General features: G+C 36.4%; 3 protein-coding genes across 3 annotated transcripts in view; all 3 read left to right on the top strand.

Moving 5' to 3' along the window:
• LOC139734191 (uncharacterized) overlaps positions 1 to 23,232 on the top strand; it is a 116,233-nt gene that overhangs the window by 65,047 nt on the left and 27,954 nt on the right. The window lies entirely within an intron of this gene.
• Positions 316 to 8,119, top strand: LOC139734132 (E-selectin-like). The gene is made up of 5 exons (XM_071644942.1): positions 316 to 392; positions 897 to 1,181; positions 5,678 to 5,887; positions 6,394 to 6,609; positions 7,671 to 8,119. Exons 1-5 carry the CDS (start codon positions 326 to 328, stop codon positions 7,901 to 7,903), a joined length of 1,011 nt encoding a protein of 336 aa, XP_071501043.1. The 5' UTR covers positions 316 to 325; the 3' UTR covers positions 7,904 to 8,119.
• On the top strand, positions 9,202 to 13,690 carry LOC139734201 (uncharacterized). Its single transcript, XM_071645009.1, has 4 exons — positions 9,202 to 9,404; positions 10,028 to 10,090; positions 10,795 to 10,937; positions 11,885 to 13,690. Exons 2-4 carry the CDS (start codon positions 10,060 to 10,062, stop codon positions 13,688 to 13,690), a joined length of 1,980 nt encoding a protein of 659 aa, XP_071501110.1. The 5' UTR covers positions 9,202 to 9,404; positions 10,028 to 10,059.

Genomic DNA, 23,232 nt, shown 5'->3' with positions numbered 1-23,232 from the left:
AAAATGCATTTCTTCATGATTTCGTGATCACGGGTAACAAATTCAATGTGATGAAGTATCCGGTTTGATTAGGTGAAATGAGATTAATTAGATCAAATGAGGTCATAACAATGCAAAAATAAAGACATGACGGAGATATAGTTAACGATGTTTTCCTTTATAAGCAAACGTTATGCTTTATCACATTTTTTATTCTTAAATAGTGAAAATCTACAATTACAAGAAGATGTAATGGTAACTAGTGTTTTTACAATGTAAATGTAGTTTTATGCTCTCCGTTTATCATTGAAATGCATTTTTAATTCGTCTCACAGATTCACGAAGTATGGTGAATTGCTCGTGGACAAGGACCGAATGTCTCTCTCAGAGAGCCGTGCACTTAAAATGCCGAGGTGAGGAAACGTGTTGAAAAGTTAAAAGATTCTTTGCGCCTTTGGTAGATAAGTCGACACAGCATCACAAAAATAACAAAATTGCGCAGGACCCTACTTTACATGAGGACTCACATTGCTAAATTGATGAAACTAATCAATCTTTGTTGTTTTCTTTTATCATTTCCTGAAAGAGCAATTTACCCTCCACATGATTTTAAGGTTTGGGATCATAAAACATATGGCTAATTGAGTTTTTGCAAGTTTTTCTGACTAATTGAGATTAAGAGGTTTCTTTTTTTTTCTTGGTTTATGAATTCGGTCATAATTTTTATGCCCAAAATACAAATGAGGCCTTTTTTTCTTCCAGACAAGCTTTACTAACACTGTTGCCTTTAAAATGTATGAATAAACAACTCGATTATGAAATACAATATATTCATCAAATTAGTGCACAAATTGAAAGAATATTTCATATTTCTTTATCGGGAAAATTATTCTTCATTATGGTCTTTCTCCCCTCAGTTCCTGGTTACCTTGGCTGTTACAAGAAGCTATCAAGTACGCAGATTAACACTCTAAGTCGGAGTTTCCCCAGACATGCCGTCGAGCACGACCTGGAGTGTATCTTCATGTGCCGAGGACAAAGACAGTTTGCGGACGTAGCTGTTCTACATCGAGGCGCATGCTTGTGCGTCCCATCAGAGTCATTTTCTAGCATATCCTCTTCAGAAACCAACCTTCATGAGTGGATATGTGCTGATAGAGCGGACCTGGAATTCAAATCTGCTGTGTGCTATGCGTTTAATGGTAATTTTGACTGCTTTTGCTGTAAACAATGTGTATTTTGTAGGTATATGTTTACATTTTACGTAATGGTTATAATTTTCCATCAATTTGATGAATTTAGTATTGTTTCGTCAGATTAAACAAACACAATAAAAAGTATTTAGTTATACCATTTTTTTTTTGATTACATCATAAAATCGCATACGTATCGATATACATTTAAGTTCCTATTTGAACACCCTGGTTTCCATTTAATATTTGTACTGTAGTTTTTTCACTGATACGTGTGTTAGTTGGTGCATGGTTAAAAGTCTCACATTCAATAGCCAATACAGATGTTGCAAGAAATGTACCTTCACTCCCCTTTACTCCCCCCCCCCCCCATACTGGAAAGTCTCACTGAACTTCAACTGGGCAAGTGTCACGGTCTTTTAGTTCTCTTTGTGTACGTGTTTTAAAACACAACACCCTTGTACTGAGTGGTCCGGCTATCCCCTGGTGATCTGTTGTAATTGAGTAATTATTGCAACTGTGACCAAGATGGGTCTAATTGTATCGAACTTTGTATTGTATATTGAAACCCCACACATATTTGCACTTTGTACACACACCTGCACAATAGTATGCACTTGCAAAATGCACATTAACACCTATGCAGTTGTTGTCTTTCAAATCTCCGGTAATTTACATTTCTGTATTACAAAATGGCGTCAGAGGTAAATACTCCCGATATTCTTGCTGACGTTATGCCTATGCGCGACAGTAAATATTACACACCCCTTGAATTCAATGATACTATACCGTATAGTCCAGATAATATTTCACTTCTTCATATAAACTCTAGGAATTTTAATAAAAATTTTGAATATTTGGATAATTTTTTGCAATTTTGAATTTTCTGTTATTGGAATAAGTGAAACTTGTTTACATCAAAACTCCCCAGATATCTTTAATTTAGAAAATTATAAAATAGTTAGGGCTGATCGTCAAGGAAAAAGGGGTGGCGGTGTTGCGTTTTACATTGCACAAAGTTTACAGTTTAAAATCCGTTCTGAAATCACATTAAGATATGCAGAAACGTAATTCACTGAAATTGATAACTCAATTTCTAAAAATGTTATTATAGGTTTAATTTATCGACCCCCTGATCTGAACTGTGAATTATTTTGTGATGAATTGGATCTATATTTCCATAAGATAGGTAATGAAAGTGAACATGTTCTTATTTTTGGTGATTTCAACATTAATTTTTCCCCCACGTCTGATAACAATAATTCCCCTAGTATGCATTTAATGTGCTCATATGGTTTTGTGTCGATTATCAATTAACCCACCAGGATAAATCCGCACTCATCAACTCAGATTGATAATATTTTTTCGAATGTATATAATAGTATAATTACGGGGGGTATATTATGTTCTGAAGTTTCTGATCATTTACCAATATTCTCAATTTGTGAATGTAAATTGGGTCGTAACAAATTACGTGATGAAATATGGTATTATAAAGAATCAAAACGTAATGTACAATTGCTGAAACAGAATTGATTTTTAGAGGAATGGACAGATATTTATAGTACTAATAATGTTAATTTGGCATATAAGTGTTTTAATCATAAATTGTTGTATTATTATGAAAATAATATTCCTTTATGTAGAATAAAAAATAACCGAAGTAAACCAAGAAATCCTTGGATTACAAAAGGTATTTTGAAATCCATAAGCACTCGTGATTCTTTCTATAAGTTACATATTCGTAACCCAACTGAATTTAATTTGAATATGCATAAAGTTTATCGAAATAGATTGACAAAATTGATTCGTTTATCCCGTAGATTATGTTTTTCTGATAGAATGAAAAAGGTCTCTTCGAATATCAATGCAACATGGAAAATCATCAAAGAGGTCCTAGGTGAAAAGCCTGATTCTCCGCCAACGGATGATATCACATTAAACGGCATGAACATAAATGATCTCAAAACGTATGCAAACTCATTTAACTCATTTTTCGTTCACATCGGTCCGGAACTTACTACTAAAATTAGCAATACTTCTGCTCATTTTACAGTATATCTTTTTGACCAAAATCAAGAGTCTATTTATTTCAACCCAACAAGTCCCAGTGAAATTATTGATATCACCAAATCTTTAAATAGTTCCAAATCTTGTGGTTTTGATAAAATAAGTATGACGCTTTTGAAAGAAATAGTTTATCCACCGTTAAGCCATATATTTAATCTTTCTTTATCACAAGGTATTTTTCCAAATCTGCTGAAAATAGCTAAAGTCAATCCTATTCATAAAAAAGATGATCCTCATGAAATTAGCAATTATCGTCCCATTTCTTTGTTGCCTAGTATATTCAAAATTTTAGAAAAATGGTTTATAATAGACTTCTTAAATTTATCAATAAGTATGATTTATTTATTTCCAATCAATATGGTTTCAGAAAGAATTATTCCACTGATTTAGCATTGACACAAATCTATGATAACATTACGAGTGCTTTTGCAAATAAAGAACATTTTGCAGGTATTTTGTGATTTGAGTAAGGCATTCGACACTCTTGACCATTCTATTTTACTCTCCAAACTTAGTCATTATGGTATTCGGGGACAAGCACTTTTATGGTTTAAAGATTATCTAACTAATAGAAGACAATATGTTACTTTGAATGGTTGTGAATCTGATCCCCTTTTAATTAAATATGGTGTTTCTCAAGGCTCAATTCTGGGCCCACTATTATTCCTTCTTTATGTCAATGATATCATTAATACATTCTCTCTTCTCTCTTTTGTTTTATTTGCTGATGATACCAGCATATTTTATTCTCATAAAGATCTTAAGATTTTAAATGATCCTTTAAATATTGAAATTAGTAAAGTATCAAATTGGTTTAAGTCTAATAAACTTTCTTTGAATATAAAAAAAATACTAATTTGTTTCATTTTAAACTTCGTTCTCATAATGTAGATACGCTGATACATATTAACATTGATGATATCCCATTAGAAAAGAAAACAAATTCAAAATTTCTGGGAGTATATATAGATGAAAGTTTGACTTGGAATGAGCATTTGCATTATGTTACAACGTGTATTTCTAAAAATATAGGGATTATTTCCAAGCTGAAGTTTTTTCTTCCTCGTTAAACTTTATTTCTATGATATAATTCCTCAATTCTCCCGCATATAAGTTATTGCAATGTTGTATGGGGAACTTGCGGCTCTACCAAAATAAATTCTATTTTGAAATTACAAAAGAAAGTTATACGTATTTGTACAGGATCGCATTTTCTGGCTCATACTGATTCTTTGTTTCATGAACTTAAAACATTGAAGGTTTGTGATTTGAATAAGCATTGTATTCAAGTAGCAGTAATTATGTTTAAATGCATACATGATCAACTTCCATCATCGTTTAATAACATGTTTAGGTTTAGTACTTCTGTCCATTCGTACCGTACTCGTATATGTAGAAATTTCCATCTTTTGAATCCCAAATTATTAGTGACACATAATTCTAAAAGACATTCGGGTCCGGACATTTGGAATAATCTCCCGGACAATATAAAGTCCTGCTCAAGTATTCATTCTTTGAAAGCTTCACTAAAACGATCTTTTATACAATCATATTCTTCAAACCAATCAAGATAACAAACATTTATGGTAAATGATTGTCATTTTTTTAGTCAATCTCTATTTTCTTCCTTCAACTGCATCTTGCACTCACACCTGCAACTGAACTGCACCCACCTGATCACTTTCCTCCAAGAGAGTTGTGTCGTTGGATAGTCATTTTATGAAGCCTCCATCCATTTCAAGCTTAATCGCATACGATGGTGGTCTCCTGCATTCAATGATCTCTGTTGTTTACTGAAAAATACTGTATATCTTATTTTATGTTTCTGTGTATCTACATTGCTCAATGCAATCACCTATGTGTATCTATTTGTGTACTGTTATCGATTTATTTCACTGCACTTGCTGTTCTTTGTCTTTGTACTTTTTGAAATTTGTATTCAAATTGTATTTGATTGAACGCAGAAATAAAAACAAACAAACAAACAACAAACAAGTGAAAGGATTAAGTAACAGATATCAATCATTAAAATCATATCGATCTATCTTTCTCTCTTTATTTCGGGGGGGGGGGGGCGTAAGAGTGTTTTCTAATATTTCAGGACTGTTGTGTTTTGAACTAAATGTCTTGCTTCCAAATTAGATTCCTTCATGTTTCTGTCGCTTTTTACATTAATGTACACTTACCGCGTTTACCTTCACTTTTCTATACTGCCTTCCATGGCTTTGTTTTGAATTAGTACACATCAACATTCCGTCTGAAGAGCTGCCCATCCTTAGCACTAAACGTTAATTCATGCAGAAACTTTATCTGGCTACGTGTGATATGAACATCGGTAATCAAATTGATAGCTTGCGTAATGGTGATTCAAAACATGTTTTTGTGCCTCATAACTTCATACAAATTTTGCTCATTTCTGGTTGCCTATAATGTAGTTTCCTATGGCTTTTGTGACCAACTTGACGTTGTCCAGCACGGACAATGGGACTCCAACGTCACGTGGTTTGGTTCCATTGTAAACCTGACCTGTGAGGATGGTTACGTCATCAATGGTAACGCCACACTACAGTGTGTGAGACTACCTGGACGGTCGACGTACTTCCCTGTTTGGAACTCGTCGGTACCATGTTGCCAAGAAGTGGAGGGTACGTCTCCCCCCCCCCCCCCCCCCCCCCCACCCAGTCTCATATTCAATTTCGTTTGAATTGCACTCACTGAACACATGATGCTCTAGTTTTGAATTCAAACCTTGCACAGCTCAGGGACAATAGGTAAGTGTGAGTATATGTCAATATCCAACTCTACACAAACTCTCCTCGAATGGAATTATTAACACAAAAAACACTCAGGGATAGGAAAGTATTGTACAAATATACTAGTAGATATGAGGGATGAAATCTTTAGTTATACGTCTAATTCGTGGGGGCATGTAAATTTGCTTTGCGCTCTTTGAACAATTTGGAAGTGCTATCTATTATAACGAGTATAACGAAAGAAAAACAGAACCTTTAAAGTTAATGCCATGGTTTCATATTCCTTGTAAGTGTTACTTTGTTAGGGCAAGCATTGGCAGCGACTGACACCATCCTTTTATCTCCCTCTCTTTCTCTTTTTCTCTCTCTCCCTCTCTCCTTTACCTCTTGCATATCAGCCTCTGGGATGTTTTGCGATTTCCTTGGTGATATTTCTAACGGAAGATGGAACTCTACTGAGACGTCACTTGGCTCCTCAATATCTCTTACTTGCGATGATAGTTACGTCATCAATGGCAGTGTCACTTTGCAATGCATACGTTCTTCCGACAGCAAACTACCTGTGTGGAATGCATCCCTCCCAATCTGTCAGAGTGTAGAATCAATGTCCTGGGGTACTTTATTTTTCTTTTTATCTGAGCTTTATCTGAGCTTTTTATCTGGACTATGAAACCTAAACGGCAAACACGGCATTCACCATGATTGCCAAAAAGGCAGTGTTTCGCTCATTTGCACCCCACAGTTTTTGCGACTTGGATCATGACAACAACAACAAAAATAATTTTATTTAATGTTTTGGTTGTTAAGATTACAATGATTTGATCAAACAAACGAGGCAACAGAATTAAAGGCTGTAGCTGAATATTAACGGCCCATGCAGTTCAGGTAAGGTAACAGTCATTCAGAGAAAACAAAGTGTTTATCAAAGTGACGTACTACGACTATTTAAAATCGTAAAGTTAAATTTTCATGCATGAACTACAACGGTAATTCTTTAAAACTTTGACACAACCGATGTGTTGGCTCAGTGAGTAGAGCGGCTGCCCTCACAATCGGGAGGTCGTGGGTTCAAACCCCGGCCGCGTCATACCAAAAGACGTTAAAAGATGGGAGTTGCTGCTACCTTGTTTGCCGTTCAACAGTTGAAAAGGTTAGAGCAACGTCGATCTGGCGCTGCTCAGTGGCTGCCGGGCCCACGATCAATTGGGAAAAATGAATTTCCATTCTTGGACAATAAAATTTGGAGTTTATATCCAAAACAATTATTATTATTATCATAAAAAACTTAATCTTTTTACTGGTTTAAACACTGATGATCTGCTTTAGTTCTAATTCCTAAGTCATATTTGCCTCATATTGTAATATCTCTATATACAGTATGATATTGAATGAGCCTGCCCCGAGTTGTATCTCCAACGTAATAACAGGTCCCCATGCACATAACTAATGACCTTCCCAAACTGATAAAAGTTTTCTGCATTAGTCTCGTCTAGTTTTTAATCCTGATATTCCACGAACCCCTCCTTCCTCCCCCATCTAAGAATAAGGATTATAAATTCACACTTTATGGAGAAGAAAAGCATGACATAATAAAGAATTGTTTACTCATGTTCCCATATGACTGACGATCCCCATTATTGTATACTGTCTTTTTACAACCATTCTATATTGGCAGGTAACAGGCTAAAATGTGGTTACCCCGGTAACGTTTCACACGGAAAATGGGGTTCGAACATCACACAACTTGGATCCACGGTAACACTGGATTGTGATGATGGTTACGTCGTCAATGGAAGCGCAACGTTGCTGTGTGTGGCGTCATCCAACGATAATCCATTGACATACACACCAGTTTGGAACGCATCAACCCCGTCTTGCCAAGAAGTCGATCGTAAATGTTCAATCTGATAGGCCTTCATCTTTGAAGCTAATCTAAACATGTCACACAATGCGGAGTAGAATGAAAAATTAACATCCATCATATTCTGTTTTGTTGAGTTCCTTAAATGAGCACGAATAATACCTTCCCGAATAAAGACGGTTTGAAAAGCTTACTAGACGAGCAATCTCAAAGCAGTTGTGTATAATTCACAGTGTGTTTTCTTAAAGCCACTGTCGCTGATACCGAGGGATTTCAACCAAGTTCATCGACGTGAACATTTTACTATAACAGTTTACTTTATTTGAGGATTTTATACGTCTCCCATATTGAATCACCACTATCCACTGAATGTAGGAGTTTATTAATGTGAGCACTTAGATGCAAAGAAATAAAGTAACACTTGTTTATTACTCAGCATGCTCAATCATAATTCGGATTTGGATTATCAATGACAATAAGGTTTGTAGTAGGAAAGCTTTTTGTCTTACTTTTAAAATACGAAAAAGAAACAAATTTAATGCTTATATGAATATTTTGATTTGATTTGAATTGATTTGATTTGATTTGATTTCTGAATTTCTTTTTCATACATAAATGTAATACAAAGTCAATTGAACGAACTAATTGAGCAAAGTATAATTTGAATCTGACAGTTAAAACAGATATATGATTAATCAAAATATCCAACATTTTTCTAACGCGATGCAAAACGAAAACAAGGAGGCATCATTTCACGCATATATGCAAACTTAGGATCCCGTGTATCTGCGTTCAAAAAACATATTAAGCAACTCTGGATATAACAGAAAGACAGGAGACCATCATGGTAAACAAAGGCTTGACGTGAATAATGGCCCCAAAAGTGAATGTCTAAACGAAACGACATACTATGAATATAATATTCAAATCATCACTCACTGAGTAGCGACAAAGATTATGATTAATACATGGAGAGAAGGTTGGCCTGAATGAATAATGTTGCTCTCTATTCACTGCCCATCGGGGCACATTTAAAAAACCAAGACAAACGCAGGCCTGCAATAATACATGTATAGAATTGCCTGGCAACAATATGTGCATGCTTACATTGACATCAGCGAAAGAGATGTAGGCCGCTACACAATTCGTTATGGGGATCCGAGTCGGGTCAACCTACAGTGTTGCATGATATCCCCACGCCACCGGCTATTCCCTACCGGCTATTACGGATACACACATTTTGCAGTAAGATAAATGAAGCAGTATGTAGCAAATGCGAATCCTTGTCACCCTACAGCTTACTAACACATTGTTCATATTCCGTCCGTCCAGGTAACGTATCGAACTGTGGTAATCCTGGTAATGTATCGCACGGAACATGGGGTATAAACACCACGCTGCTTGGATCCACTGTAACACTAAATTGTGACGAAGGTTATGTCCCCAACGGTAGTGCTACGTTGCTCTGTGTGACGTCACCAGGCGGTAGTCGATCGACACACGCACTAGTCTGGAACGCGTCAACCCCATCTTGCATAGCAGTTGAAGGTAAATGCTCGATCCTTGCCTCTATCTAATACTAATCAACAAACGAATGGCATTTTCTGAATGTAATTCTACACACTTTTTTGGCTTTTTGCATCCTTATTTTTTTTTTTTTTTAAAGTGAGCAGGAATACATTACCTACCTAAAAAAGAATGCCGGGACCTGACGTAAAGTCGGCTATCACAGGAAGACCAATCACGCTGAAACATTTATCATTTCATAGGTTTGATTTTATCTAATGCCATTCATTATTTTGATTCATCCCTTTTTTCACTGTAGAATTGCACTATAAGCGGCTAAGATTTCAAGGATTTCCAGCTTTAGTTGGATTTCTGCTGTTTCTGTAAACGACATTCGAATGATATCGTGTTTTTTTTTTTGTATTTTCACTTAAATCGCGTTAACATAACTTGCTGGTGACTAAAGCTGTGACACCGAATATAAGTTTTAACACCGAATTTTAGATGAAACATTTGGTTCTTATTGGACTTCAGGAACAGTGAGTGCATTATGTTAGAATGAGTGTCACATTGCGTTGCCAACAAACACGCAATAAAGGGAGGGGGTAACATATAAAGTTATTTTTTCCTTACCTAAGACCCTGCTGTTTACTTGCAATCAACAGGTGCAAGCCAGCCTTCACAGGGAATTACGCGAATGCGAATGATAACTGTACCATCATCTGCAGGTGAGTAGACAGCCACATTGCTTTTTTTTTGTATTAATCGTTGCTTTTCCTTTAGGGAGGAAATCCACTGCACCCCAAAAATAAATAGATTCTGAAAGAAGGAGAAAAAAAAACACACAGAACGTTTCAAAAATGGAAAAAAATCGGATAAGAAATAAGGGAGATATAACATTTTGAAATTTCACATTTCTTCGGATAATATTTCTCAACCAGTCCTTATGAACACTGAAATGAGCGAGTTGATGTCATGCCCTCACAATTTTTCATATAGGCCTACGTTATATATGAAATTCGGAAATATTGTTATTTCAAGGTGATACAAGTAAAAGTGTATAGCCGTATCAAAATATTTTAGACTTAACATTGATTTTTTCCGTTATTTTCGGTGGTTTTAAGGTAAAAAAAGCCTTAGACTGTGTGAGACTTTCCTATTACATCAAGCTTTTAAAAGGAAATCATATACATCATTATCTTACATCTACAGTTTTCTTTCGGCCATCCACTGTGCTCATAGGTGGACAAGTTAGTGAGCATAATAATTCAAACGTTCGGTATCATGTATACATCATGACTGTTCTACAAAATGTTTATTCTTTTTGGTGCATGATTCTGTATTCTAAGAGACTTCATCCTGTGTTGGAAAATGACATATACTGACACATAAGTCAAGTCGTTTATAACTAAATATGTCATCTATATTGCAGGATGGGATGGATCTATGAGGAGAGAATGGTACATACGAAAGGCAACTATTACGGGCTCAGTTGTCGTAGGACTTCTTCTTTTCGCACTGATTGGTACTAGTATTCTTCGAAAGTTCATCAAGAAACGTAGCACCAATATTCGAGTAAGAAATGACCCTATTTGAATTAAAATTGAAATCAAAATTTAAGCAGCCACCAACGCGAAGTACATGGCAAAATACATATAATGAGGAAATCAGGACAAAGTGTATAAGTGTGATACAAAGTGTATGTATGTACAACATATGAACGCGGAAACTTCAAAGTGCAACGCGAGAAAACTGCAAAGAGTACAGCTATAAAGAACTTCTAATATGCAAGAATGATACATACCGTGATTATGACAACGATTCACAGTATTTGTATGGCGCTATACATCTGTTTGATAAAAAAAAAAAATCAAGGACACAGACTCATCCAAGTAACTACATGCAATTGAACATCTGGTGAAACTAGGAGTCTTGAGTAATGCTCGAGAAATGATGGAGAGAGTTCTAAAAGGGAGGAGTAATAGAGGACAAAACCAAGCTTCCACAATATATATACAGAAGCCAAGTTCATGCTGTAATTACTTACAGTTTATTTTGACACAAAAATTGTCAAGCGATTCGTCCTTTCTCAAGTGTTCTTGAACTTGGTTTCTCTATAATTATACATAGCATAAATCTTGAGTATACATCTCTTATGTATATATATATATATATATATATACATATATATGTACATTATATGTGTGTGTGTGTCTGTGTCTGTGTGTATGGATTTTATACTCACATGTTGTTGATGTTGTTTTTTTTATAAACCTAGTGATCTGTTTTGCTCATACCTCATTCCCAGTTCCATTAAGGGAATAGAGAACGTTTCAAGTATGTCAAGGATTCCTAAATGTTGCGAGATTTACCTTGTTAAAATACTTTTGTCATTTGAGGCGATCTGGTTTTAAGAGTAGGGCAAGTGTGAAACTCGTGTCTAAGGAAAATAGTTCCCGCAGAAGTTTTGTGGATAATCTCCTACGTTGAAATTTTATTATTTTCTTGTTCATTTTTTTCAGTATCACTATGCTGTGGCAAAAGTGAGCAGGCAGAAAGATACTTCAATTTCTTCGAGCAGTAGTTCGCTGTCTCACCAGGATGTCAGGATAAAGGATGGTCAGGAAAAAGAGCTGTACGTAGGCATGTCAGGTACCATGAAAAAGAAATATGAGGTGGACGTCAAGCTTCCTCGGTCTACAAAGAACGGTGAAGATAACAATGAATTAGATGGAGATGATTACCTGCTTCCCAGTGTCAACTTGACTAAAGTCAAGACGTATCAACCTCAGGCAAGTCGTAAGGAGACAGACGCTGATGGCAATGGAAATAGAAGGTCCTTAACGTCCGACCAGTCCGCGAGCATCCTAGAAACGCATCACCCCGACTACATGAATATCGTTAATACTGAAAAACGCGGACAAAGGAGACAAAGAGAAATGTCCGAGGTAGATAAAGCTGGCTGTCCAGATGTCGAGACAAAGTCCGGCGAAACTGCTCCCTACCAGCCCACAACAATCCAGGAACCGCAAGATCACCATGATTTCGCGGATATCCGTAGAAATGAAAAACGCGACCCTCTTGCGAAAGACCTGAATGATCCTTTATGTTCTCTATCAATATACTCAGGCAAACCAATAGAAATATCCGAGTTGGATGAAAATGGCTATCTTGTTCCTGAAGCAAATCCCAACAGCACTACTCTCGACCAATCAACAGCCAACCAAGAAGCGCAGGATAATCCCGAGTATGCAAATATTCGAAGAAATGAAAAACAAGACCCTCTTGCGACACCTCTCAATGATCCATTATTATATTCTCCATCCATTCACCCTGACAAACCAATAGAGATGCCCGATTTGGATGAAAATGGTTGTCTTGTTCTTGAAGCAATTCCTAACGAAACTACTCTCGACCAATTAACAGCCAATCAAGAAACGCAGGATCATTCCAAGTATGCGAATATCCGTACTAATAAAAAACGAAACTATCTTTCGACTCCTCTGAATGATCCATTATATTCTGCATCCATTTACCCTGACAAACCGAGAGAAATGCCCGAGTTGGATGAAAAAGGCTATCTTGGTCTTGAAGTAAATCCTAACGAAACTACTCCCGACCAATTAACAGCTAATCAAGAAACGCAGGATCATTCCGAGTATGCGAATATCCGTACTAATAAAAAACGCAACTCTCTTGCGACTCCTCTGAATGATCCATTATATTCTGCATCCATTTACCCTGACAAACCGAGAGAAATGCCCGAGCTGCATGAAAAATGCTATCTTGTTCTTGAAGCAAATCCCGACGAAATTACTCCCGACCAATCAACAACCAAACAAGAAACGCAGGATAATCCCGAGTACGCGAATATTCGAAGAAATGAAAAATTTGACTGTCTTGCGACTCCTCAGAATGATCCCTTATATTCTACATCCATTTACTATGACAAACTAAGAGTAACACCCGAGCTGGATGAAAAAGGCTATCTTGTTCTTGAAACAAATCATGACGGAGCTACTCCCGACCAATCACCAGCCAAACAAGAAATGCAGGAATATCCCGAGTATGCGAATATTCGAGGAAATGAAAAACGTGACTATCTTGCAACTCCTTTAAATGATCTATTATATTCTGCATCCATTTACCCTGAAAAACCAAGAGAAATGCCCGAATTAGATGAAAATGGCTATCTTGTTCTTGAAGCAAATCCCGACGAAACTCCTCCCGACCAATCAACAGCCAACCGAGAAAAGCAGGATCATCCCGAGTATGCAAATATCAGGAGAAATAAAAAACGCGGGGCTCTTGCAAACTCCTCTGAATGATCCATTATATTTTGCATCCATTTACCTTGACAAACCAAATGACATGCCCGAGTTGGAAGAAAAAGGCTATCTCGTTCCTAAAGCAAACCCCTACGGAACTACTCCCGAAAAATCAACAGCCAACCAAGAAACGCAGGAATATCCGAGTATGCAAATATTCGAAAAAAAAAATGGAAAATGCAACCGTCTTGCAACCTCTCTGAACGATCCATTATATTCTGCATCCATTTACCCTGACAAACTAAGAAAAATGCCCGAGTTGGATGAATAAATGTATCTTGTTCTTGAAGCAAATCCAGACGGAGCTACTCCGACCAATCAACAGCCAACCAAGAAATGAAGAAATATCCCGAGTATGCGAATATTCGAGGAAATGAAAAACGTGACTATCTTGCAACTCCTTTAAATGATCTATTATATTCTGCATCCATTTACCCTGACAAACCAAGAGAAATGCCCGAATTAGATGAAAATGGTTGTCTTGTTTTTGAAGCAAATCCCGACGAAACTCCTCCCGACCAATCAACAGCCAACCGAGAAAAGCAGGATCATCCCGAGTATGCAAATATCAGGAGAAATAAAAAACGCGGGGCTCTTGCAAACTCCTCTGAATGATCCATTATATTTTGCATCCATTTACCTTGACAAACCAAGAAAAATGCCCGAGTTGGATGAATGAATTTATCTTGTTCTTGAAGCAATCCAGACGGAGCTACTCCGACCAATCAACAGCCAACCAAGAAATGAAGAAATATCCCGAGTATGCGAATATTCGAGGAAATGAAAAACGTGACTATCTTGCAACCCCTTTAAATGATCTACTATATTCTGCATCCATTTACCCTGACAAACCAAGAGAAATGCCCGAATTAGATGAAAATGGCTATCTTGTTCTTGAAGCAAATCCCGACGAAACTCCTCCCGACCAATCAACAGCCAACTGAGAAAAACAGGATCATCCCGAGTATGCAAATATCAGGAGAAATAAAAAACGCGGGGCTCTTGCAAACTCCTCTGAATGATCCATTATATTTTGCATCCATTTACCTTGACAAACCAAGAGACACGCCCGAGTTGGAGGAAAAAGGCTATCTCGTTCCTAAAGCAAATCCCTACGGAACTACTCCCGAAAAATCAACAGCCAACCAAGAAACGCAGGAATATCCGAGTATGCAAATATTCGGGAAAAAAATGGAAAATGCAACCGTCTTGCAACCTCTCTGAATGATCCATTATATTCTACATCCATTTACCCTGACAAACCAAGAAAAATGCCCGAGTTGGACGAATAAATTTATCTTGTTCTTGAAGCAAATCCAGACGGAGCTACTCCGACCAATCAACAGCCAACCAAGAAATGAAGAAATATCCCGAGTATGCCAATATTCGGGGAAATGGAAAGTGCGACCGTCTTGCAACTTCTCTGAATGATCCATTATCTTCTGCATCCATTTACCCTGACAAACCAAGGGAAATGCCCGAGTTGGATGAATAAAGTTATCTTGTTCTTGAAGCAAATCCAGACGGAGCTACTCCGACCCCAACCAAGAAATTCAGGAATATCCCGAGTATGCCAATATTCGAGGAAATGGAAAGTGCGACCGTCTTGCAACTTCTCTGAATGATCCATTATCTTCTGCATCCATTTACCCTGACAAACCAAGGGAAATGCCGGAGTTGGAGTAAAAAGGCTCTCTTGTTCTTGAAGCATATACAGAGGAAGCAACTCCCAACCAATCAGCAGGGAAGCAAGCACAGTAGGATTATCCTGAGTACGCGAATATCCGTAGAAAATGAAGAACGCTATCCCTTTGCGACTTGTCTAAATGATCGATTACAATCTGCATTCAGCTATCAAACTAACCATGGGAAACACTAACGGTAGAAGCACATGGCCATGTTATTTTCGAAACAAGCAGACATGTACGGATGAACTCCCGACAAATCCGCGACAAATCAAGAAATACAGGATCACCCTGAGTTCACGAATGTTGGCAGACATGAGCATCATGACCATCTTGTGGTGGACCTGAAAATCAGTGATATCATCAGAGATAACTTTTGTGGCAAAGAACTCTTCGAAAGTTCTAATATGTGACCGTGCACCGCAAAAACGAACATAAAGTCGCACACACTGATTTTGTGTGAGGACTGAAAATAAGTGAAATGGGTCAACCTAGCCGAACTTGACTTTTTCATATTTTCTGAAAGAGCGGGTCTTTTTTTACATTATGCTAAAATTTGGTATCATAAAACGGGCAGGAAAGTGTGTTTTTTTAGCAGTTTATCTCGAACATTTTTGGTAGAATAGTGTGATTAGGTGTGTCTTTAGAATCCCTTTTTCATTTCTGAAAAACCTTGTCCACACTCTTCACTTTCAACTCTAATAACTTTTGAAAGGATAGTGCTACTGCTTTGAAAGTTGACATTAATTATGGACAGAATGTGGTAATGAGGCATGCTTAATTTCCTGTTTTTTGTCCCATTCATCGCACAGCCAGCACGGTTTGGTAAAGATTAAGCGCTTGAATAGACACTGTACTTCAGAGCCTCTTTTCTCAGTTCACACTTTTCGTGAGTTTGTGCTTTCTTTCCAATATTTAGATAGGTTAGGAGAGTCCATTTGATTTGAGTTATACATCATTTTAAAGCTTAAAGTCTGCTCTTCCAGAATATGGTCTTAACTAAAAGTTCATGTCTGGCGACTTTTTGTTTGTTTGGAGGTGCATGGTCACATATATTATCAGTATAGAGGAAAGTTTCATTTTTGGCTGTAGGCCTATGTACTTCTTTGCCAATGATTTTTGTGAAGAGGTGTCATGAACCGACATTAATGCACCCATGAACAGGTAAACGTTTGTCACTGAATATTTTTTAATCAGGATAATACTATGTAAATGCATGTACAAGTATAAGAAGATTGAATTTGAAAGGAAGTTGCATTACACAGAATTTTGAAAGCAGTAAGAAGCTTTATTTTGAATTGCAATATTTAATGGCATGTAATGGCATGAACTCTGTGCTAATTAATTAGTTGCTAATATAATTTTCAGAAATATATTCAGAGTTTTTGGCCATTTTCTCCCACGCTTTGACCCCCTTACCTTTATCATTCTACACAAGGTAGTATATTGGGGCCGTTGTTGTTTATTGTTTATATTAATGATTTTTGTGCTTCCTCCCAAGTGTTATCAATCATACTTTTCGCCGATGACTCAAATGTCTTTTTTTTTCACATGAAGATCCAAATATTCTTGTGCACAGTCTAATGAGTTTCATTTGCCCCTGCTAAGAACTGTGTTAGCTCAGCAGACATTTATTTATACACAGTAAATTCGGAGTTACAAAATTTTCGTGATTGGATACGAGCTAATAAGCTGTCCCTGAATAATAATAAAACCAAGTATATGTTTTTTAGCAACACTTTAGATAACTTGAATATGGATATTTATTTTGATGATACTGTGTTAGAAAGTGGTTCAAATACAAAATTTCTTGGAATTTTAGTAGATAATAAACTTTCTTGAAAATTTCATATAGATTATGTTTGTAAAATTATTTCACGCAATATAGGCGTCATTAATAGGTTTAAATTGTTTCCTCCCCAACACTCATTATTCATACTGTATTCGTCTTTGATATTACCTTATTTAAATTACGGAATTTTAGCATGGGGAAACACGCATCAAACATTATTAGATAGGGTTTTATTGTTACAAAAGAAGGCACTTCGAATCATTTGTAATGCCGCTCCTTGCTCTCATACGGCTTCGTTGTTTCTTTGAAAATAAGATTTTGAAAATTAAAGATTTGTTACCCAACAGGACAGTCTAATGAATTTCATTTGCCCCTGCTTAGAACTGTGTTAGCTCAGCAAACATTTATTTATACACAGTAAATTCGGAGTTACAAAATTTACGAGATTGGATACGAGCTAATAAGCTGTCCCTGAATATTTATAAAACTAAGTATATGTTTTTTAGCAACACTTTAGATAATTTGAATATGGATATTTATTTTGATGATTCTGTTTTAGAAAGTGTTTCAACTACAAAATTTCTTGGAATTTTAGTAGATAATAAACTTTCTTGAAAATTTCATATAGATTATGTTTGTAGAATTATTTCACGCAATATAGGCGTCATTAATAGGCTTAACTTGTTTCTTCCCCAACACTCATTATTCATACTGTATTCGTCTTTGATATTACCTTATCAAAATTAAAAAAGAAGGCACTTCGAATCATTTGTAATGCCGCTCCTTGCTCTCATACGGCTTCTTTGTTTTTGTTTTTAATAAGATTTTGAAAATTAAAGATGTGTTCTTATCTTATTTAGGACAATTTATGTATAGTTATGATAACTGTCTTCCGCTTATATTTGATTCTATGTTTCCTCGCAACCTGACATATCATAGTTACCCAACAAGACAGTCTAATGAATTTCATTTGCCCCTGCTTAGAACTGTGTTAGCTCAGCAGATATTTATTTATACAGGTCCAAGATTCTGGAACTCCCATAGTCCAGACATTAAAAATGCTCCTTCTTTGTATTCGTTTAAAAAACGATTGAAATTATTCCTCCTTAAGTCTTATAATGTAACAGAAGGAAATTAAGTTTGTTTGTTAATCTTTTTAGTAGGTTTTGTAAGCACCAGGATGCTATTGATTTTTCGTAGGCATGTTAGGACGCGTCTTTCGCGGCATTCCACATCACATCCCTTGATTATTTTATCGCATACTTTTATACTATTACACGTGCCTTCACAGACCAGATTAATATGTTCCGCTATCAGCAATTCCATACATTGTATATATCACTTTCTCGTCGCTTTCAACGCTCTACACTTCTAATATTTATTATGGCTAATAGTCTCTGTTGGTTTGATCTTGAATGTATCGATTGGTCTAGGCTTTTTGTTTTTAGTTGTCTCGTCTCTTTTCTTCTATTTCTGTTTCCTCCCTTTCCCCTCTTCCACTTCTTTTTTTTTTCATCTCGCACACTTGTAGTTAAGTTTTCACTTATTTTTTCGCCTGTGAGGTACCCACATTGTACAAGCATAGTCTCTTGAGTAGGTACCTCCACTTTTTTTTCGCAGAATGTATAAATATGTTTGTATGAAAAGTGCCTCATTTTGTAATGACTACTGATAAATGTTATTTTTTGCTATCTATGTATCATTCATTCAAACGCATATCGAATTTATACTTTTTGTACATTCTGTTAAAAGAAGTGAAAATAAAACCTTTGAATTGAATTGAATTCTATGATTTGTTACTCCTCTTTCATCTACTACCAACTCTTTTATTTTTGTCGTTTCTCTATCTTATTTTTCTCCATTTTACTTTCAGGTATTTTCTTAACTGCTGTACTTCTTACTCTCTCTCTCTCTCTCTATATATATATATATATTTATTCTTATTTTACATGATACCATTCTAACAAATAAGCCAGTTCCCAGGTAGCACAACTATGCAATGACCTCTCCAGACACAGACTTTGCAAAATATGGAATAGTCTTCAGGAAAAGCAGTTGAAAACAGCCATGTAGGAAGTGGTAATTTACATGTCAATGCTGCATGAATGGCTTTTGTTAATGTTGCTGAAAAGAATGCACATTCACCTGAAAATACCAATCTGCAAATGGTTCATTTATAACACAGTTGTCATAAAGCCTTATCAAGGTTTTGAATACCTGATTTGCAAATCCTTTTCAAGAGAAGTTCTGCAATGACCTTTATCTGCGCATGTTGTTTGTTCATTTCCATCTGAGAAGATGGCTGGATAGCCCATATTCAGCTACGTTTGGCTGGTCTTCCATGGGGTCCAGTTGGATGTGAGTTGCGGGACCACTTCACCGGGTTAAACACCCTGCTCTTTTCGATGAATGAATGAAGCGGGATCTTTTACGTGCATGAATTGTTACTCTCTCACACACGGGACCCCCATATTATGACCTATCCGAGGGACAGAGTGTCTTGCCGCTTGCTAGTGGGGACGGTATGCTTACACACAACATTGCTCAGTCCAGACTCTGGTTCGAACCCGGGCCGCGTGATCATGAGGCAGACGCGCTACCGACTGAGCCAACTCACCGCCCTTAAAGGTCACAGATTGGAACTGTGAACTGGCATATTTTCTGATGGTTTTAATTATCAACCAATGTTTCAATGGTAAACATGATTTGATCTTTGATATTATTATCTTATGCAATGAAAAATTATTAATGATTGTTTAGAATTCCGGAAGTCAGAATAAGTGGACGCTGTTCACATTGTCAGGTTGGATAGAGTTTACGTCTTGTGGAGTTTAATAGTATCACCCCATATGTACTTTTATGGTGATATATTTACGCTACATGATGCTTTTTTTGTGATTCTTTTTATTTTCTCATTCAAAACCAATATCACCATCTACTAGTCCCCTATCATGTTTCCCTATGCAAAGGGTTATAAGATTACTCAGAAATTTTGCGCGTCTTAAGTGTACATAATTCGTGACTGAACTTAAATTCACCTGAATGAAATTATGCTTTCAGAGGTTATCAGAGTTTGAAAGTGAATAATGTGTAAAGGGTTTTTGAACAATGGTAAAAGGCCTCTAATAACAACCTAATCACACAAACAAACAAAGATGAAGTGCTGTTGCAAACTTTAGAAAGATACAAAAGAGCATTTCTTTTATGACCCAAAACAAGATTATATACAATTGTTAACTTCACAATGTACAATAAAAGAAAAGTCAGACTCGTACCACTGTATATCACCAGGCATGTCTGTGCTAAAATAATTTTTCGAGTGAGACTGTTTGGGTTGTGAATAGTGTACAAGACTGACTGTGTGCGTGTGTCAGTGTGCGTGTGTGTGTGTGAATGTGTTTGTGTTTGTTTGTGAATTACAATTAGTTATAGGGGGAGGTATATAAGTGTGCTGTGTATGTGTACATTGGAAATGTGACCTGGCACACGGCATCTGATGCGGGCTGAGCATTTATAACATGTTTTACACCTGGCATAACAATCGGAACAATTTGTTGTTTCATCACTCTCACCCTCTTTTCAGATGTCTTACTTTCTCTCCTGTTTCTCTCACTCTCTCTCTCCTCTCTCTCTCTCTCTCTCTCTCTCTCTCATTCTGCGTGTTTGTGTGTGTGTGTGTGTGTGTGTGCAATATTACAGGACTATTAAATATTACTGAAGAATAATTCAAAACCGAGAGGTGGGGCACTTGTCCATGAACATTGTCCTTCATGCAACTAGCCAGTTTTCGTTGCCTTATATCAAAACATAGCTCCAGTTATTGGATGAAGCTTTAAATTAGAGTATCAATCCCGGCATTGTCATTCTGACATTCATGAATTCGGCTTAGTGTAGATACATTAGAATATGTAAGCGCAGTTTTTATTGGTATATTGACTGCCCTACTTGCGCGGATGAATCAAACCTGAATTGATATAAAGACAAATACAAATAGTGTCATTCGATAAGAGCAAGCTGGGTGATGAAGCTTTTGGTATTGTTTACCATTGGAAGCAGTGGTTTAAAAAAAATGCTCGAGTAATCACATTTAATGCATATCCTAAGGTCAGTTGTGTCAAAAAACATTCCATCATAATTTCGCAATAAAGCCTAAATATCACTTTTTTTCTCAATAAACCATAACTATCGACGGTTTATGCTAGAAACAATTTAATCATAATCATCGTTTATATTTTGTATGTTTAACAATACATGACATTGATTATATTAACCAACATACTTGCTCTGGTTGTTTTTGTCCCTTAAATAATATCATTTTTAAAGAACTTTTTAGACGTACTACAGCTGGGTTTTTGTTTTATCTGCAAATAGTAAATAATGCCTTGAAATGGTGTCATGCACGTGTCACTTCAATAGTAGCACGAACAATAATTACTTTTAATCCCATCAGAACCCATTTGCATAAAAAGTTGATTTGATAGCAACTCTTGCTGGAATTGTCATGCTAACTACAAAAATCCAGTTTTGTGATTGGCTGTCCATGATATTGGAAGTTGCCATTCCGGCAAGAGTTACTATCCTAATTTGTTTTTATGAAATGAGGCTCAGGTCCTTATATCCCCAAACTAACTGAATTTCTGTTCAGGCGGAGCAATCGTATGTGCAGACTTTGATTATGACAAGTGGACAACGCTTGCAATTGTAGAATAATGAACACTTACAGTCACGACAGAATTTTGCTGTACAGTGTGGATTTTCAAGTCGGCTTCGATAAAAACCTTTATTCTTACTGTTTCTTTTTTTTAAGACCGGAGAAGACCATAGGAGGTGGTGATGCTTTAATTTTTCCCGACAAATTTCTTTATGCATAAAAGTGCAACTATTCGCACACACATATTGTTACGGGAGGTTAACTTTGGCCTAACGAACCATCATAACCACCAAAATACCCAGACTCTCAAACAAGGTGTTTGGTCGATCTCGGTCATCTTGTCGAACTCCTTTATTTACATATTCCTCCGCGGAACGATAAAGTGCTCAGAAATGATAATACAATGCACATGTATCCATAACACTTCCCCCCTAAAAGAGTGCATTTAACGTTTTAACACAAATGGACTCTATGTACGTTGGCACAATATTTTGGAACAGCATTGTACATTCCTCTTCCAATTCACTCTTATAACTCCATGAGTTTACCATGGTTTGCATCATTATAAGAACACATAAACAAAGTATGCTATGGCTATATCATCATCACAACCTGTGATAAAACATGTACGACTTTAGTACCATTCAACATGTAACAATCTCACACTCTCGTGAGTTACACTGCTGCTTGTGAGTTACAGCATACTGGAATTGCATGCAGTTGTGCAACACTGAATACTGCAATGTTAACTTTCTCAACACCTTAACCTTTATGAAATCATGTCATGCATACAGTACAAACAATACACTTGTACCAAAATCATGTGGTTTCCTCGTTAGAACACACATGCAACATAAGTCAATTTTTACACTGTCATTATCAAATGATTAACCTGTGTACAACGATTATAAAACACGTCATCTCTTCCACAAGCAACTGCATATAATCCAACTGTTGTAATCATATTACAACCTAAAACCAAAACATCATATTCCATGATATGTGACTTGCATATACCTGTAGACGTTGTGTCAGCATCTATTGAAATGTCAAGATATCAACAAATGTCATATACCCTAATTATGTTTCTGAAAACTTGCCTGTCAACATACAAAACATCAAGAGTATGACCTACCTAACAAAGCATCAAATGAACCTGAATGAGATATCCCCGATGATAACCTGTGTGTATACCTGTATGCATCCCTGTATAACACAGTTCGCTTTAATAGATACATGCCTGTTGGTATGTTGAATCAACTGTGAAATACTGGACACCTTCGCCAAGGCAATGATTGAACTATAACAATGAGCAAAAGCTATGCACATGTATAACTATATAATTTCTGTACCTAATACAGTATACATGCTAATTAAATCCAAAAGGCAACATCCAATAAACTTAGGATATAAT

This window comes from Diadema antillarum, unplaced genomic scaffold (assembly GCF_040938485.1).
Source record: "Diadema antillarum isolate AM-2024a unplaced genomic scaffold, OU_Dant_1.0 seq00000512_RagTag, whole genome shotgun sequence".
Classification (NCBI taxonomy): Eukaryota; Metazoa; Echinodermata; class Echinoidea; order Diadematoida; family Diadematidae; genus Diadema; species Diadema antillarum.
Note: the sequence above shows the minus strand (reverse complement) of the source record. Positions and strands in the feature narration are given on the sequence as shown.